The sequence below is a fragment of the Mytilus californianus genome, unplaced genomic scaffold, assembly GCF_021869535.1.
Source record: "Mytilus californianus isolate M0D057914Y unplaced genomic scaffold, xbMytCali1.0.p SCAF_10, whole genome shotgun sequence".
Taxonomy (NCBI): Eukaryota; Metazoa; Mollusca; class Bivalvia; order Mytilida; family Mytilidae; genus Mytilus; species Mytilus californianus.
The window spans coordinates 22,637,352-22,656,633 of NW_026262582.1; the positions used below are offsets into that span (position 1 = coordinate 22,637,352).

General features: G+C 32.4%; 1 protein-coding gene across 1 annotated transcript; it reads right to left on the reverse strand.

The window, feature by feature from the left end:
- Window positions 1–1,277: 1,277 nt before the first annotated feature.
- On the reverse strand, window positions 1,278–19,025 carry LOC127717780 (uncharacterized). Its single transcript, XM_052223613.1, has 2 exons — window positions 18,880–19,025; window positions 1,278–3,780 (listed from the first exon to the last, which is right to left on the reverse strand). Exon 2 carries the CDS (start codon window positions 3,430–3,432, stop codon window positions 1,930–1,932), a length of 1,503 nt encoding a protein of 500 aa, XP_052079573.1. The 5' UTR covers window positions 3,433–3,780; window positions 18,880–19,025; the 3' UTR covers window positions 1,278–1,929.
- Window positions 19,026–19,282: the final 257 nt, after the last annotated feature.

The following is a 19,282-nucleotide window of genomic DNA, read 5'->3' on the forward strand; positions in this document are numbered from 1 at the left end:
TTTGGATTGGTAGTTTTAAAACCGATAATTTAAAATATTTTCAGATCATTAAATTTTAAGAGCAAATACAAACACAAATAAATCAGCCTTTACATAATGAATAAATCACACTGCTTTTAAAATAAATAGCTCAAGTATTATGTACTGCACAATGACTTTAATTCAACTTACAACAAAACAGTAAACCCATTTCAGACCAGTTTGTGTATTGAAATATCTACGTCGTCAATATTTTCGGTATACCGCCATATCTCACACCTGATTATGTTATGGGACTCTAAAATCTCTTCCTTCGTACAGGCGATGTGAATTGATATTATTTAATGATTTTAGTCTGCATAAATGAAAATATTTTTGTACCTAGCATTCAATGCAATAGAATAGAATAATAAACACGGGACCTTTAAGTTCATTATTAGTATTATGATATAAAAACATGCATTAAAGAATCATGAAATCACACGAGAAAATTATAAATTTCTATGTCCTTAAATAGTTAAATTGAACAGGTTGTTTAACAAACGTTTACAGCGTATGAATACGAAGGTCGGTGGTTTTCTCCAGCTTCCTCCACCAATAAAAACTGGCCGCCACGAAATAGCCCAAAAGCGGTGCTTAAAAGTGGCGTTAAAAACACAAAAATCAAAAATCAAATCAGCGTATTAATATTTCTGACATAATTGCTAAAACTAGGAAAGAAAGTATATGGACTGATTTTAAGGTAAAATCGTAATATTACAAATATATAAGCCTGTGCAAAGCTCATATAATCCCCTATTTGTCACAATTGCCTAAATTTGCGCCGCGATCGATTTATGTCCAAAATCTCCGTCTATAAACTTTGGATTATATGTTATTATAGTGTAAATTATTAACAAATTTGTATTTATACAAGAAAATTAAGAAAATATCAAGGGATGATTTAATCTCAAAGGATAGAAAGACGAAACGACAAACATCTAGTCCACAAAAAAATTCTTTAAAAATAAAAGCTTGAGCAACACCCAATGATAAAAAAACGGAGTAAGTTCAGATGCTCAAGATGGGTAAACTGTTGCTGCTCCAGTAGTGGCACCCACACTGTTGCTCACGACAACGTAAACATCAGGGAATGTCTTTTCAACAAGATATTACGTATACTGTGACATGATCGCTACATGGCAAAGGCGGCAAAAACTAATAGCTATAACATGCATGTATTTGGTTAAAACATGAATATTGCGTGTTTTATGAAAATAAATCGTACAAGTAAACTGAGCTGAACAAATTATAAACAATTCTAATTTTCTATACATTTTAATTATAATTAATAATTTACCACATTGTTTACAATGCATGTTGGCACATTTGATACGGAAGAATGAAATATTCATCAAGGAATGGAGTTGTTTAAAACTATTGAAAGGTTATATTTATGCCATTTTTGAAATTTTGAACACCCGAAGCATTCACGGTCCCTCTCCATCATGGTACTAGTCTAATGTACGTATTATATAAATATTGATGCTGATGACTAAAAAAAATATATACTTTTATATTCGATACTAAAATTTTTGTTATTTAAGTTTTATTTTGTAAACTGGGGACATTTAAAAAGATAAACTTGAATGGTAAAGTGAATCCTCTAAAGCTGAAATGGTTTTAGTACCTGACAACACTCTTTAACATCATTTTTTAGAATGCATATTATCTAATTGGAATAATCCGGATATTTCATGCTAGAAATTGAAAAAAACGAACCACCTGTCAGATTATTTACTTTAGTTCTTCATTTTTTCTTAGAAACGCAACACATTATAAAATAAGTCATTTCGTTCAAGTTAAATTACCTAACAGCATTCGAACAATTCTCTCTTTATACATTTTACGTGAAATCACTGTGTATTAAGTTGTCTAAATGTTAATACTGCAAACGTGTTTGAAACCTGTTTATAAATTTTGATATACTTTGATTGAATGTTGCCATAGTTCCCTAACCCAAATGTGATTTCTATGATCAATTCCTACCACATCCGGCCAATAAATCTCGTCCTTCTCCGAGATCAGCACTCTTTGATATTCCCCGTAAACATTAAGCAAATGCAAGGCGTTGTTGTTTATATCACAAACAATTATATTGCCGTCTTTATCACATTTTAAATCACGTGGGTCAAATGCCTGATTCAGAGTTCCCTTTGGTGGACCCTTATATATGCATTTTACACGTGCGTCCTCGTCTAGAATTGTCACGCATTCATTTTCAATATCTGAAACGCATATATCACCATTTATATTGATATCAATATATTCCGGATAACTAAAAATTCGCCCATTTTGATCTCGCTCAATCTCCTTTTTCAAAATCCCATGACGCGAATACACAAGCAGACGATTCCGGTGCTCACGCTTATGACGTCGTCTGAAATCTTGAACGGCGCAAACGACGACGTCTCCGTAACTTGTGACTCCAATGCCAGCTGGATGCATGTCCATCTGAGCGAATATATCTATTTCTCCTTCTTGGTTGACTACTTTGATCACCTTTGCAGTGAAACAAGAAACGTATATATCACCCGTTGCTTTATTTATAGTCATATCGCGGACCTCGTTGAAAACATCTATACTTTTGATATGTTCCCCTTCGCTGTTGTATCTGTGTATTCCAGATGACATAGCTTCGGCTATCCAACACTGGTCACCTGTCGCTGGACAAATTGACAAAACATAACTCTCTACATCAAACTTTTTAATCAAACTGAAATTTTTTTTCCATCCTATAACGGTTGGTGTTTTGAAATCAAATTTTGTCTTCTCGTCTGTGACTCGCGGGGAATTTCCCCGTTGATATACATTATCTTTTACAAGCTGTGACGGACGTGGAAGACGTCTTTCTGGTCGTCTGTTATTGTTAGGAGACGTTGGCGATCCAAGTGTCAATGACTGTAGTCTTGGAGATACGTTCCCGTTGGAAACTCCATTTGTTAACTGATTTTTATTGTTCGGACTGTTTGGAGTGCTAGCTCCACTGCTCAGTTTTGAAACTATACCAGTTATATGGTGTCTTACCGTAGCAGTCGATTTAAGATGGATCCTAGCACATTCAAAACAGAGATTCTGGTCACATTCAATACAGTTAACCTCAGCCTCATTTCCATTGCATGTGTTACAAAAAGACAAATTTCCATTCACAAATTCACGAGAAAAACTCAACCGAGGTATATCTGGTCTTTCCATTTCTGCACGTTTTAAATCATTCTGTGTTATTGAAACCACAATATTTGTTAAGCATACTGGGCATTTAATAAGTTTCTGAGGTAATCCATTTACGTATGTCTGGGAGCAGTGACAGGCTGGAACACACTCTCGTGAGTTCTCACTTTTTCTCGTACATACGGGACTCTTACTAGATTGGTTCTTTTCAATTGTATTGTGTGAAATAAAATTCTTATCCATTTTATATACTTAGATTATTTATTATATATGACCCAAAGGTCGAAACTGTAATCATAAATTTGAATAAAAACTTTTATTTGGAATCTTGTCAATAGCTGAATACGTCTATTTTAGTGTTTGTTCATTACCTCGCTTCCGTAACTTTAAACACTGCCATTCTACTGGAGATAAAAAGAACACAGGTTGATTTAATTCTGAAGAATTTCATTTCAGTCCATAACGGTCTTTATATTGAAAAATCAATGGAACATTTAACTTCTCTGTTTAATGTTTTTCGATCAATCCTGGCATCAAATTTCTTGTAATCTTTGTTGATTTACATGGAATCTAAACGTTTAATCTTTCTACCTGTGAATTAAAATAAAACAATGAATTAAGTTGAAATTATATATATTGAAATGTGATTTAAATACTTTTTCCGTTTTTCACCTTGTATATACACTATGGGAAGAGAATGATGTTTGTAGATTTTTGATTTTTGTATGAATCAAGAATGATATGATTTATCATTTCATTATCAAACATTTAAATAGAATTATAGGAAATTGAAAAGAAGAAGGATCTTCATTTGTTATTGTAAGTAAAGTTTAACTCCATTCTAATATACAGCCATTCATATATGCTTACACGTCTTAGTTCGGCGATGAAAAAGCTGATTGAGTTTTATATACACGTGTTTGTGAAACAAAAGGAAAACAATATTGAGACTCTTTTCTCCTTCAGATCCTTCACAAATCGTTAAAACTTAAGTGACCTATATATATATATATATATATATTTGTTAGCTTTTTTGTCAGTTAGTCTCTGGTGGAAACTTGTCTCATTGACAATCATACCACATCCTCTTATTTCTATATTAAGGGGGTTCAGGTGTTGGTTATTAATTCTGTCGCCTAATTTTTAAGATAAACTCGTAAGAAAACACGGAGATGGTGAGGACTGTTAATAAAACAGCAACACAACGACATACAAAATGTAAAGACATTCAAGTTGGCTTGACATGCACAAAACCAAAGCCACAGTAGTTTATACCTGTTAGAAGCAATCTTAGTATAACACATGAAACTTTACTGCAATCAGGCATAAAGTGCCGCTCTGTGTAGTAAGAGTGCCTTTCTCATGACACGTTAAATGTTATAACTCTTTGAGGGGTCGGTAGATGGCCTGTTGCAAGGCAAAATGTCTGTCCGCACCCAACAAGCCGTGCCAAATTTACCAGTAACAGTTAAATTGTTCGCCCTTCATCTTGTAGAACATACAAGTTGTATTTATTGTCAATTTTTATCTCGCCGTTTAATATACATGAAATATTTGCCACTGTACGTAAAGCAATCAACAATCAATCAACAATAAAAGGGAAACTTAAAATAGACTTGGTATATAATCTAATAGTTAAAGTTACAAACATTCCTTAGTCTCGTAGTCGGGACATTATATACAACATGTTCAATTATATGTTTTCATTTTCTTTTAATGATAATTTACATATTTGGATATATGTCAAATGTTTATTTCATTGTACCGGTTACACCGAAATATTCAAAAGAGTTTTCATACATTAAAGCAATTAACGTTTTGAACGTCATATACTTCTTATTAGGTATTTTAATTTTGCCAAACTACATTTTTTCTTTATGCAAATATCAATAATGCTCGCTTCGATACAAACTAATAGAAATATTGTAAGGGATTTATAGTATATAACAATCGTTTAAATTAGCTTTCCATCGGTCAAAAGGTTGTTATATATAACAAGTTTATGTACGATCAAATTAAAAGAATTTCGCATGATGGTTTCAAATCTATACTAGAACACTCCCATAACACAACACTTTCAGTTATTTTCTTAAGTACTACGTTTGACCGACAATCATATGATAATAGTAGCTTAACCAATACAGAGATTTTGAATAATCATAACAAAAAAAAAAAAAAAAAAAAAACACACACACACACAAAAAAAGGGGGGGGGGGGGGGGGGCTCTTAATGACAATCAAGTCAAGTATGAATGCATACATTTTCTTGTCTTTTTATATCGTCAATAATGAACGAGATTTTTTCCGCTTTCATAACGTTCCCACAAATGTAAATAGCTACACTGAGTAGCTTTCCAGGTCGTTAGATACACGAACAAATGATTCCAAAAAAGATTACAGCCACAGGTTAATGCGAAACAATAAATATTAAATATGTCCTTTATGTCATGGTATTGGTTGCAAAAATTTGATATTTTTCATTTAAATGCAATATTTCTTATTTAATTGGTATATTTCTTCATTTAAATGCAATATTTTTTTATTTGAATGGTATATTTTTTCCTTTAAATGCAATATTTTTTATTCAAATGGTATAATTTTTCATTCAAATGGTATAAATTTTCATTCAAATGGTATAATTTTCATTCAAATGCAATAGTTTTTATTCAATTGGTATAAAATGTCATTTGAATGCAATATTTTTTATTCAATTGGTATAGTAGTTTTTTTTATATATATGCAATAATTGCATTATGGGAAATTCTTTGACGTCATAAGGTCAAATTTGCAACAACGTTTGTGATTGGTCGGAAATTGTTTGGATTTCTCCCCTTTCTTTCTAAACATGGGTGACCAAGAATTAAAAAACGCGTCAGAATATCGCCTCTCTAACTAAATCTAACGTTCGTGCGAGTCCTGCACTGGCTGTTAAAATCTTGTGGTCATAACTAGTATTTCTATTGCAAAATTTCGATGGTCAAAACGTTCGGTCCACTTTTCAAAAACCGTTTCATTGTATATGGATTTATATGCAAGTATATCGGTTTTTTTAAATAGATAAGACACCGTTGGTTTTCCCGTTTGAATGGTTTTACACTACTAATTTTTTGGGGGCCCTTTATAGCTTGCTGTTCGGTTTGAGCCAAGGCTCCGTGTTGAAGACCGTACGTTGACCTCTAATGGTTTACATTTACAAATTATGACTTGGATGGAGAGTTGTCTCATAGGCAGTCATACCACATCTTCTTATATCTATATACAACGTAAACAAGACGTTTCTCAGACTGTTGATTTTTTAATAAATCCTTTGCCGCGCGTTGTGTACTGATTGATAACTCAGTCTGAGAGAACAAGATTTATTTCAGTACCAGTTGTAATTAGCCACGTTTTGAGCAAACTTCCAGTAATTGCAAATACTCTTATGTCGGTGCTTTGTGTCTATTGTCTTAATGTTAGTTTTTTTGTGTGTCTCGTACCGATCTTTTGAGTTAATTTGCTGATTTGTGCAGAATGTTATTTTATTGTACTGTTACACCACTGTCCCAGCTTCGGGATGGGTTGCTCACAAACATGTTGTTGTACTGTTACACCGCTGTCCCAGTTTAGGGGGAGGATTGGGATCCCGCTAACATGTTTAACCCCGCCACATTCTGTATGTATGTGCTTGTCCCAAGTCAGGAGCCTGTAATTCAGTGGTTGCCATTTGTTGCTTTGTTATACATATTTGTGTTTCGTTCATTTTTTTGTACATTAAATCGGTCGTTAGTTTTCTCGATTGAATTGTTTTACATTTTTGATTTCGGGGCCTTTTATAGCTGACTATGCGGTGTAGGCTTTGCTTATTGTCGAAGGCCGTGCGGTGACTTATAGCTGTTGATTTCTGTGTCATTTGATCTCTTGTGGAGAGTTGTCTCATTTGCAATCATACCACATCTTCGTTTTTATATCCACCCTGCCATATTCTTTAGTTGCCTGTCCCAGGGATGGAGCCTGTAGTTTAGTGGTTGTCGTTGGTTCCTGTCTCGACTCATATTTGATATTTTGTAAATTGTTTTGTTATGAATAATTAGGCTGTTAGTTTTTTCGTTTGAATTGTTCACACTTTTCATGTCGGGCCTTTTATAGACGACTTTACAGTACTAGTATCAGGTTTTTTGTCATTGTTGAAGGCATTACGATTGTCTACAAAAAGCATTTGTCTACATGACGGCAAAAAGCTCTACAGAGCTTATGTTTGTAGTATTTCATGTAACCCGACTTAAAATAAATTTTTCTTATCTTATCTTATCTTATCTATAATTGCTTACATTCACTTCATATTTGAACTCCGGTGGATAGTTGCCTTATTAGCAATCATATTCCATCTCTTCATTTTTATATTATAAACGTGACTTCTAAACTCGTGTTTTCCTGAACAAGCATGAAATAATTTTCACTGGGCGTTAAAATTAGCAACAACAATCAATCAATTTAAACTTGTGTTAAATTAGAGGAAAACCATTTGATATTTATTTATTTATTGGGGTGGGGGACAGAAGGATTTCATATATGAATATGGTTGCCTGGTAAGAGCTGAAAAATAGGCATGATTAGCGACAGATTGAATTGAATAATAATGCCCTCTCTTCCCTTCCCCATCCTTCATCTATAAATTTAAACTGACCACCACGGAATAGCCCAACAGTGTTGAAAGTAGCGTTAAACACCAATCAATCAAAACCCCTTCCCTAGAATATCAAATAATCGTCCCTTTACTGTTATTGTCCGTGTAGTTCTTATATTTATCCAGCTTATCGTCCTACAGGGATGTCATACTAAGGCTGTCATACCATAAAAACGTTTATAAAACAGCTCACATTCGAATATATCTGCATTCATAAATTTATTAATTTCATTTAGACTAAACGACGCCATGTTTGTTATGTGCCTCTGCCATCAACCTATCAAAAAAGAAGAGGTGGAAGAGAGCCAGACGATCTTCCCAATGCCAAAAGAAAAAACAGAAATGGACTTCTTCTGGCTCACTTCCGAAGAACAAAAAAAAAAAAACGCGCCCCATTGATATGTTTTAAAAACGCCTTGCCCCTACCCGTTTTTCCAAAAAAATGGCATTATTAAATATATAAACATATATATATAATCATCAAAATTAAAATGCTATTGTATTTTTATAAGACCTACTTTATTACATGACCTGGGACTAATGACATCTATCTATAAGTCCTAGCATACATTAATTATTATAATATGAATATGTTTCTTGTTTTAATAACCACATATGATGCTATGCATGAGTCACCATTTATCAGGATATGAATTGGGTTTACATAGAGAGGATAAGGGACGACATCAGAAAATCAATGAAGGATAAAAAACTTAATTCAAATAGTTTGGGGGGTCAAAATTGCTGCAAGTTTTGTTTAATTAACGTCGATTTTATACATATCCTTCTTGGTCAATCATTTTTTCCCAAATTAAGTTAAGAGGGGGGAGGGGGGTAGGGGGTCAGTGAAAAAACTATATGAATTAAGTTTTTTTTATCCTACATTGAACTTTTGATGTCGTCCCTAATGTGCAAAAAAATAGATAAGGGGCGGGACCAAACCTATAGATAACATAATAAAGAAATGATGAAATATACAGAATACGTTGATTGACTTTTGGTTGCCTTATGTCCAGTGGCAAATATGTCACGCATGTTTAGGACAAATATAATAGAGATCAAAGGATAAAGAATAGAGTGAAATGGTAAAAACTAAAAGATATAGAATTATAGAAACGATCTTTGATCAGAAACCCCTACCCTCACACACACACACCATAACCATTACTGCCAATACTCGCATATATACATCTCTATACAAATATCTAAATTTGAACCTACTCCTTTCTCCTACACTTTTTTCGTGTTTGCCTTCCTGCAACGTCCCTGAGGATCAAGAAAAGTAAAAAATGATATAGCACTAAAGAACGTCATGATTACATGTATCTGGACTTAGAAGGGGGAGGGGGCTAGCTATGTATTTCTTTTTATTTCAATGTGTAGACTGTAGGAGAGTTTCTTCAGAAAAGGTTTTCACTGGAGGTGTTCTGTTTCTATCCATGAACAAGTTGTGTGTCAAATTAATTATTATTACTTGTCACTCGCATTTTTTGCTCGTCCTGGCCATTATTGGCATTAACAGCCAGTGCACGAACTCGCACGAACGCCAAATTTAGTTAGGGGCGATATTCTGACGCGTTTTTTAATTCTTGGTCACTCAAGTTTAGAAAGAAAGGGGAGAAATCCAAACAATTACCGACCAATCACAAACGTTGTTGCAAATTTGACCTTATGACGTCAAAGAATTTCCCATAATGCAATTATTGCATATAAATAAAAAACTACTATACCGATTGAATACAAAATATTGCATTCAAATGACATTTTATACCAATTGAATAAAAAATATTGCATTTGAACGAAAATTATACCATTTGAATGAAAAATTATACCATTTGAATGAAAAATTATACCATTTGAATGAAAAATTATACCATCTGAATAAAAAATATTGCATTTAAATGAAAAAAATATACCATTCAAATAAAAAAATATTGCATTTAAACGAAGAAATATACCAATTAAATAAGAAATATTGCATTTAAATGAAAAATATCAAATTTTTGCAACCAATACCATGCCATAGTCCTTATACTAAGTGTTGCGTTATTACAGTCCATCATTATACACCCCTTTAATAGTGAACATTGGTCATTGCACCTGGAGCCTTTACTATGGAGTTCAAAACCTCATTTGTCATTTGTTTTGGCTTTGTGAAATTGCGAAATCCAAATATTAGAAAAATCAACACCTTTTGGATGGTCCGGTTTTTTTGGCAAACCCTGTTTACACACTGACAAAGCAAAGTTACGTGTGTATGTATATATTTTGACGTAGATGTCTATCATTACATGTGAGACATTCCCTTTTAAACTACGCAATTAGTTTCAGCAAAATAAAATCCCATTTCATTGGTGTGCTAGGTAGTATTTCTAAACCTAGAATTAATCTGGAAAACTGAAGAATAGTCATTTGATAAACTTGGGGGAGGAGGGTATTCGGGAGAAATTTTGAGGATTGCATATTCATTTTCATCTATTGCTACGTATGTTTTTTTCATTTTTGTACACAATTATTTCCTGCGTTTTGTATTGGGGACTATTTATTTTGATCCTGTCTTGAACAAGGTTATTTATTTTCAGTTCTTACCGGGTCAGGATATTCATTTTCAAAATCCTCCTCCTAGAAAATCATACGGTCGTCCCCTACTTCCATATAAGCTTATTTTAAAATTTGAAAGCCAATAACAACCAAAACAAGGAAAGCTCGAAGCTCTTAACTAATGGTACGTATTTAGTTGTTCATTTAAGGTACTAAACGAGAAATTTATGAGCAACAAAATATGAAGCAGACAATTACGGTCAACAAAACTATCTTAATAAAAATCTATCAAAAAAGTAATAAACGCAAAAATTTATCAAATATGCCAAGCTTTTAATATTGGAACTTTAGACGCGTTTTGTCTACATAAGGCTCGATAGTTTCGCTCGAATAACAAAATAATGAAGTAGAAGAGCAATAGAAATAAGAAAAATACAAAAATTGTGTCAAATACGGACAAGGCTATCTATGCCTGTGTAGAAAAAAAAACACTAGTGTTTCGAATAAATTGACATACTATAAACCATAAAAAACGATTTTACGGAACTTTGAAGTACACATTGCATACCATTCAGAATTGTGGGGTTATATAAACAGACAGGTATTGAAGATACAATCACATAAAACTGCCAGAAAAAAAACATATTTTGATTTAAAATATAACCCTATACGAATGATAAGCGCCAAGTACCACTTGAAATCACATACTATGCAAACGTTATAAAAAAATCGAGACTGGACCAAATACCTTGTACTTTAGGTCTCGGTAGCAACGAACTTAGTCACCTAAATCATATTGACAGGTTTTTGATTTTTCAATGACAATGTATATACATAAGTAGTTTATACTGAGATTAAAATGTTTATATTAGTAATCCAATAAATTACCAAAATCACTTATAAAATTTTTAACTCATCACTTCGATAAACAAAATCAATATGGGACAGAAATAAATATTTACAATACTCTCTATACCTACTGGATAATTAAATATACATTAAGCTTACTGAAAGCGTTGTAATAATTCCTTAAATTTATTATATAAATTAATTTTGAAAATCAAATTTAAGTGATATAATTTCGTAAGAAAATAGATATCGACATACATGTAGATCAAGCTAATTGAAAGCGTTGTATTGATTCATAAAAAGTTAATTTTATAGAAGTGATGTAAGTGATAAAATTTCGTATAAAAAAATCAATGTCGATATTGATATATCATGCACATTCCAATATGTAGACAACCTGTACTTCGCATATGAATATAACTGTAACATATTTATTGTCCATTGAAGTTATGGTTTTGAAATCTTGTATCGATCTGACGAGTTAAGCCTTTTTCAACTGATTTTTATAGTTTGTTCTTATGTTGTGCTGTTTCACCACTGTCACAAATTAGGGGAGGGTTGAGCGCTCACAAACATGTTTAACCCCGCCACATTCTTTATGTGCCTGTCCCAAGTCAGGAGCTTGTAGTTCAGTGGTTGTCGTTGGGTCATGTCGGTCATATTTATTTTTCGTAAATTGTTTTGTTATAAATTTGGCTGTTAGTTTTCTCAGTTGAATTGTTTTATATTTTTTATGTCGGGGCATTTTATAGCCGACTATACGGTATGGGTTTTTCTCATTGTTGAAGGCCATACGGTTGCCTATAATTGCTTACATCCACTAAATTTGAACTTTGGTGGATATTTGTCTCATTGACAATCATACCTCATCTCCTTATTTCTATATTAAGATTATTACACTTTTTTACGTCTGCAATATTTGATTCGAGAACAGAGAGCGAGATCAGACGCGCGCGAAATGTACATTAATTCTTACATTAGCTGTAAAGGTAACAACATTAAAAAGAGTTTTAAAAGGTACTTAAATTATTTTTTTTTTCATATTTCTATACACCGAATTTAATGATTGCATTGAAAGTTCAAAATCTGATTACATAATTATATAAGTGCGTGGATAGTTGTGTTTTCCACAAGCATGTGTACCTGTTATCATTTTTGTTAAAAAATTATGAAATATTTCAATTAATGCTAAATGATCTTTATACCGCACTATATGTATTTGTGTTTGGTCTGTCCTGTGTCGCCACGTATCATCTTACGTTTGTATTAATAGCTTCTCTTATATAGTTGTATGTAATAGAAGTTACGAACACAATATTGAAGGTCTTGGTAACCTTTGATGGGTTTCTATTTTTTGACAAATATTCTGTCTATCTTGAATTCACTAAGAAACTTATAATTCAATTCCTGACAATAAAAACTCGTTAGATCGTATAATGAGAACGAATGGTCAAATGTTATATCTGTAATGGAATTTCAATGGCATTTTAAACGTGGTGTGATATGTTTTATTCAATCAAATACTAAATTATATCACTTTGATTTTATTGTGTTATTGGAAACCTGTTTCACTGATGTGTTCCCCACATATCCTTTGATTTAAAATCCCGGATATCTTAAAACTGCAAAATTGAGAGGTTATAGCAAATAGTGGACAGATAACTTGGCTGTTTTGTTCGTTGGTAGACAGACTGTTTCGTTCGGTGGTAGATGGACTTTTTTTTGTCGATGGAAGATAGACTGTTTGGTTCGTTGGTAGATAGACTGATTTATTCGTTGGTAGATAGACTGTTTCCCTCAATCCATGCATGAAATTGGTACTCACGAAAATAAATGAATCCACAGTATTTGGATCGGTGGTAGATATAGTAGATATGGTAGATATGGTAGATATATATAGACAATGTTTATGGCCCTAGCTTAATTTTATGACCGAATTCTGTTATATCGTTATTTAAATTATTTGAAATTTTCTTTCACACAATGACCGTAAAATACATATTCTAAACTAAAATTTACAAATGGAATAATCATTTTACTCTATTTCATGGTAAGGTCTAGAGTTAAATTTTGAAATTTAAGAAGCTTTCATTGATCCTTCTATGGTATTATATAGTTCCTTGATTCATGTCAAATATATTCGAACCCACATCAATAGGATTGGTAAAATACATTAATTTTAGAGATTCATAAGATTTTATTTAAGCAAATGTAAAGACACTTTTTTTCGCTGAATATGAAATAAGCCAAGTATGTAATTAAAACCTTAACTAAGTATTTCAATAATCTATGGAATTCTATTAAATCTTTACCAATTATTAACATTGTGAAGAAAACGATGAGTGCCCTTGATTTTAACACTTTATTATAATTCATTAATGATGATATTAGATCATATTATAATGATAAAGCAAGAACGTCTGTACATGTCATTTTAACATACTATTCGTTTTAATTTTTATCTATTTCTGGCAACTCGCTGGGAGATATGAATGAATTATAAAACTTTCATATTATGAAAACTAATACATGCATTTAACTTATAACGATTGTAATATTAAACCATATATGCACACAAGGCCGTGACCATCGACAAACAATGCATTTAAATAGTCGCGTTTAATTTAAATGGAGAATGTGGAAGCTAACTGTTGATTTCGTACCTTTTGAAGCGTTTATTCGTACCCTAGGAGCGTTTATTCGTACCATAAGATGTGTTTATTCGTACCCAAAGATGCTTTTTTCGTATTCTAAGAAGCGTTTATTTGTACCCAAAGATGCGTTTATTCGTACAAGAAGCGTTTATGTGTACCCTAAGATGCGTTTATTCGTATTCTAAGAAGGTTATTCGTTCCCTGAGAAGCGTTTATCCGTACACTAAGAAGCGTATGTTTGTACCCAAAAAGTGTTTAATCGAACCTCAAGATGCTTTTATTCGTACTCTAAGAAGCGTTTATTCGTACCCTAAGAAAGTTTATTTGGTCTATAAGAAGCGTTTGTTTGTACCGTAAAAGGCTTTTTTTCATGAAGCCCGAGACACTAAAGGTGACTCGCGATTCCCAACTTTATTTCTGATGATTGTCGACACTTTAATCATAATTCTATTGTGACAGTATACAAATGAAGCTTTATTTACATGTGTTCGCCGATATGTAAACATACTACAAGACATCGACTATAGTGATTACTATAAGAATGAGAATAAGAATAAGAATATTTATTATTCCAATCAAGGGCCCTTGATGGGCAGCATAACATGTACACATAAAACAATACATCATGATTTGTAACAGAAAAACATTTTTATATATTAAAATGAAACATTAAAAAGTTCAGACAGATGTTATTATCTTCATTCTATAAAAAATCACATACATTTAATTCCAGGCAGGATCAGAACTATAAAATCATTACAATTATCATTGTTATTACATACATTAATTAACATTTCGTCTAACATCTAGACATGTAATAATATAGCTCCCTAAATATTTAAGTATAGACAAATTTTCATTAGTAAATAACCAAACAAATTTTGCCTCATTTGAAAGATATATAAAATTGGGACAGATACAGTTTATCTCCTTGAAAAATATCTCCCTACCATTATTGTATGCTGGACAACTAGTAATAAAATGTTGTTCATCTTCAACCAGATTTAGAGTACATTTCTTACAAAGCCTTTGGTCTTTTTCTATATATAAAGTTTTATACCTGTCTCTTTCTATTTTGAGATCATGTGCACTGATTCTGATTTTACATATAGCACTTCTCAATTGAAAATTGTTTAAAGATAGATACATTTCTTTCGAAAAACAAGTTTTAAGTTTGAAATAAGTATCTAATTTACTACTCTTTGTATCTCTTCTTTTTGTGTTCCAAAATTTTACACAACTATTACAAAGTTTTTGCTTAACTGACTTGATAAAAAAGTTGAGCTTTACCTCCAAATTATGAATATTCAGCTTTTTAAAAATGTAATGTATGGATGAATACCAGCATTCAATATTATTATTAAACATGTTTGTGTTACACATATAGGTATCATACAGTAAACCATCTTTCATATTTTTTATTCTAAACCAATATTTCAGCATTGATAATACAACTGAAAAATATAAAGGGAATCTACCAAGCTCTCCTAGCTCAGCTAGGTTAGAAGACTTTTTGTTTACACCTAATATATACTTCATATATCTTAAATTGGATTTATCTAAAAAATCATTCATATAAATGTGCTGTAATAAATATTCACTTTCTTTCTGGCATGCTGCAGAGCTAGTTTTAAACATACCTGTAATTTCACTGCCATACATACATATATATATATATAAATAAACAGCATACCTTTCTTTAACCTTAAGTCCAATGTAACTTCACGTGAAGAAGAAGAATGATATAGAAGTGGTTAAATACACGTCTTTTGCTAAGGCATAGACCATTTGACTTTCGGGGGGGGGGGGGGGGGGGGGGGGCTCGGTTTTTATATCAAGCCAGATTTTTTTTTATAATGCAAACCGAGCAAGAATATTTTTTTTCAGTCAATCAAAAGCAAGAATATTTTTATCAAATACATCATACATGTCATACTTGCTGAAGATGAAGCCAGAATATATTTTTTAGCAACTGAATAGGGCAGATTATTTTTTTTTTTGTCAAAATAGAGGCCAGATTATTTTAAAAAAAACCTAAGCCCCCCCACCCCACCCACACCTAAAAATCATTAGAGAAGCAGATTCCACCACTATATCTCGTGTTTTAAATTTTAAAAATTAACTGTCTCGAGGGGAGAAATATCCTAACACACTTGATGCAAAGGTGGAATCTATATTTTTTTCTTAAATTGCAAGAAATACGTGTACCAATATTTGTGTATCAATATTTCAAAATATGAAATAATTTCATTCAATTCGATCAACTGAACTTAAAAAATAATAATAACGTATTTAATTATTTCTTTATAAAGAAAGAACTTTCGACTCCAACATATGCAAGAGGGTTTAGATGGGGGTTTACAGACTGGAGAATAATCGGCAAAACGTGGAAAATAAAGGGCCAAAACATAAATAGAGAAAACTGGTCAAAACAATTAAACAATAGAGAAAAATGATCAAAACAATTAAACAATAGAGAAAAATGGTCAAAAAAATTTAAATAATACAGAAATGAAGAACACCCCCATTCAGACCTTCATGCACAACTTTAACGTATTTATATATATATATACATGGTATTTAGCACGCAATTATAAAGTATTCTATGCTAAATGGATATTATTACTAAAATGAATGGAAGCTTAATGGAAACCTTGATTTGGTACTAATTGTTATAAAGACGGAGCTATTAACAACAAAAAAGGTATTGATTTTGGTCAAATCCGACATTGACATAAGATGGGAGACAATCATTATGAAATACATTTTCCTATACACGCTGAAAAATTCTAGGTAGGCGTTCTTGAAAGTGACAAACTTTGAAATATTTATATGCAGAATCATTGTGCACGTTCTTCTGTATAGAAGAGAAAATAAGGAAGACAGCCCTATCTGTCGAACTTGCTGGACTTTAAGTCTGCAAGACTGAAATTGTTAACACAAACAAACTGTAAGTCTTAGATAGGATGAATCTTAGCGAGAGTCCCACTTGCCAAATATGTTTATGTAAATTTGACGAGTCTGTTCGAACACTTCCTACTTGAGTGTTCTGGATTTTCTTCTATGCGAAATAAATACTTAACTGAAATAAATGAATATCTAAGTTCTACGTTCCCGGGCCTCTGCTTCACAGAGTTATCGTCCTACGATAAAATTATGCAAGTACTGATTAGTGATTATTTTTATCAGGTTGGTCCCTATAGCTATATTAGTAAAAATATGGACACTTTAAAAAAAATGATTAGCGAAATGTACTCTCACAGATCATTGGTTATGGAACCTAAAGTTTAAATGTAATTTGTTTGTGCAATATGTTTACGTATAACTTTTAGTTTAATTTATATTTTATGTTGTAAATAATGTGTATATCTTTTATATAAGCTGTCTTATTTTATAATGTACTAATTTTTGACTCTGAAAATGACATATGAATATTTTTCACTTATCTGTATATATTCATTACATATGCTGTTAGACGCATTTGTGGATACCCCGTCCGCAAGTGCCCCAGTTGTAAAGGGGTAGTTTCTAAATAAATATATTATATATATTTGGTATTTTTACTTTTTTTCATTCGAGCGTCCTAGTGAGTTTGTTGTAGATGAAACTGGTATCTTTGATGGATGAGTTTCTTTTTTTCATAAACCGGCAACAATAGATATCATGGTCAAAAGAAAACGACGAAAAACGAACAACAGCCCCAAAACACTACACAGAAAACAGAAAATTGAACAACACCACCCCTTTAAAAACCGGGCGTTAACTCGGGTTCTTCGGAATTTTCGTCATTTCCTGCCCGTGTGTAAAATGTAGATTAGACTGTCACAGCAAAAAAGTCTTCAAAATATATCTATATAAAGACCAACAAACTGTCTTCAACGATGGACGACCAAAAAACACTTAAAAAGTCTGAAACACAAACATATGAAACATTGTCATATACACATTTCAAAGGATAAGTTTAGTCTGTTAAATTTTACCCTCTCTGTGAATTTTATTCTCGGGCATGGTTTGTAAGGAATGGGATATATACATTTGATAATCCCTTTACTTCTCAAATCCGACAGTAAAGCAAAAAGGGGCGATAGTTTAGCTGTGCGGGATGTATAATTACGCAGCCACGTCCAATTAGACTGGGAACGTACAATCCGACGTCTCGTGTAGAGAGAGTATCACGCTTGCTGCATGTCAAGGAACCATTGCAACCACTCTTGGACCGGGGGGGGGGGGGGGGGGGGGGGTGAGGGGGGGGGGGGTGTGGGTCCATACGTGGCCTGTTATATGGCAATATGTCTTCCCCTATCCAACATTCCCGGTTTTCCCTGTGTCCGTCTAATTCCACGTCCTTCGATCATTCCTTTGACTGTGTTTGCAGAACATACATATTGGCTTGTTTATATAGTTCTCGTCCTGAATATGAATGAAATATTTGCTACTGGACATTTAGCAAAATCATAAACTGATGAATAGGCATATTCCAAAATTTGAAATGACCGAACATAATTTGTGTGCATCTTTTTTTACCTTATTGAAGTATATACCTGGTATAAAGTGAGAATATTAAAAATTATTGTGTCAAGTTAGATTTGATCGGAAACAAATGTAAAAATATTTTTGAATTGTCCTTTGAAAGAAATTAAATTTAAAACAACAAAAATGAAAATTACAATTTGGAAACTCTATATTAAAATTTTGGCGGCACTCCGAAGCAGGGGCTAAACTTTTTGTCCGCCTTCTATCTCGCTAAGAAAATTTCATAGGCCGATGCGGCTCTCCGAAGCAGGGGCTAAACTTTTTGTCCGTTGGATATACCCTCCTAATACAGAGAGAATGCATCATTAAAAATACTACCAGATTTGTATTCGATAAAAACAAACCCAAAAGAATAGAACAAAAAAACAAAAACAAAGTTAAGAAATACAAAAAATATATGAATAAATAAGATTTATATTTGAATATTTTATAAAAAATTCTTGAACATACCTCAAAATCTGCTTTTTGTCATCCTAAAGTAGTGTTCTTATATTCAGATTTATAAATATCAATTGATTTGTGGTTTCCAAGAGGAACTTGACAATTTGGAATTTCTGCCAAATGATCTGCGACACATTTTTCGTACACGAGAGAAATTTTATCGCAACTTAAATATCCATTTCAGCTATTCGATTGTGTTTAAATAATAGACGAAAATTGATTTCGATCATAATCATTGTTCTTTAAGCCTATTGTTGTAACTGGATAATGCGTGCAAGGTGTAATACACAAAAATGCATATAGATTAAAGACCAGTTCAATAGATTAATGGGTGTTTAAAAGATTGAGTTTCATGTTACATTATTTAACGTTTAAATAGTGTATGGAGCTTACTGATTTAAGTCTGATTGTT

Excerpts from the sequence above, each read along its gene's own strand:
- LOC127717780 (XM_052223613.1), bottom strand. The coding sequence starts at position 3,432 with ATGGATAAGAATTTTATTTCACACAATACAATTGAAAAGAACCAATCT.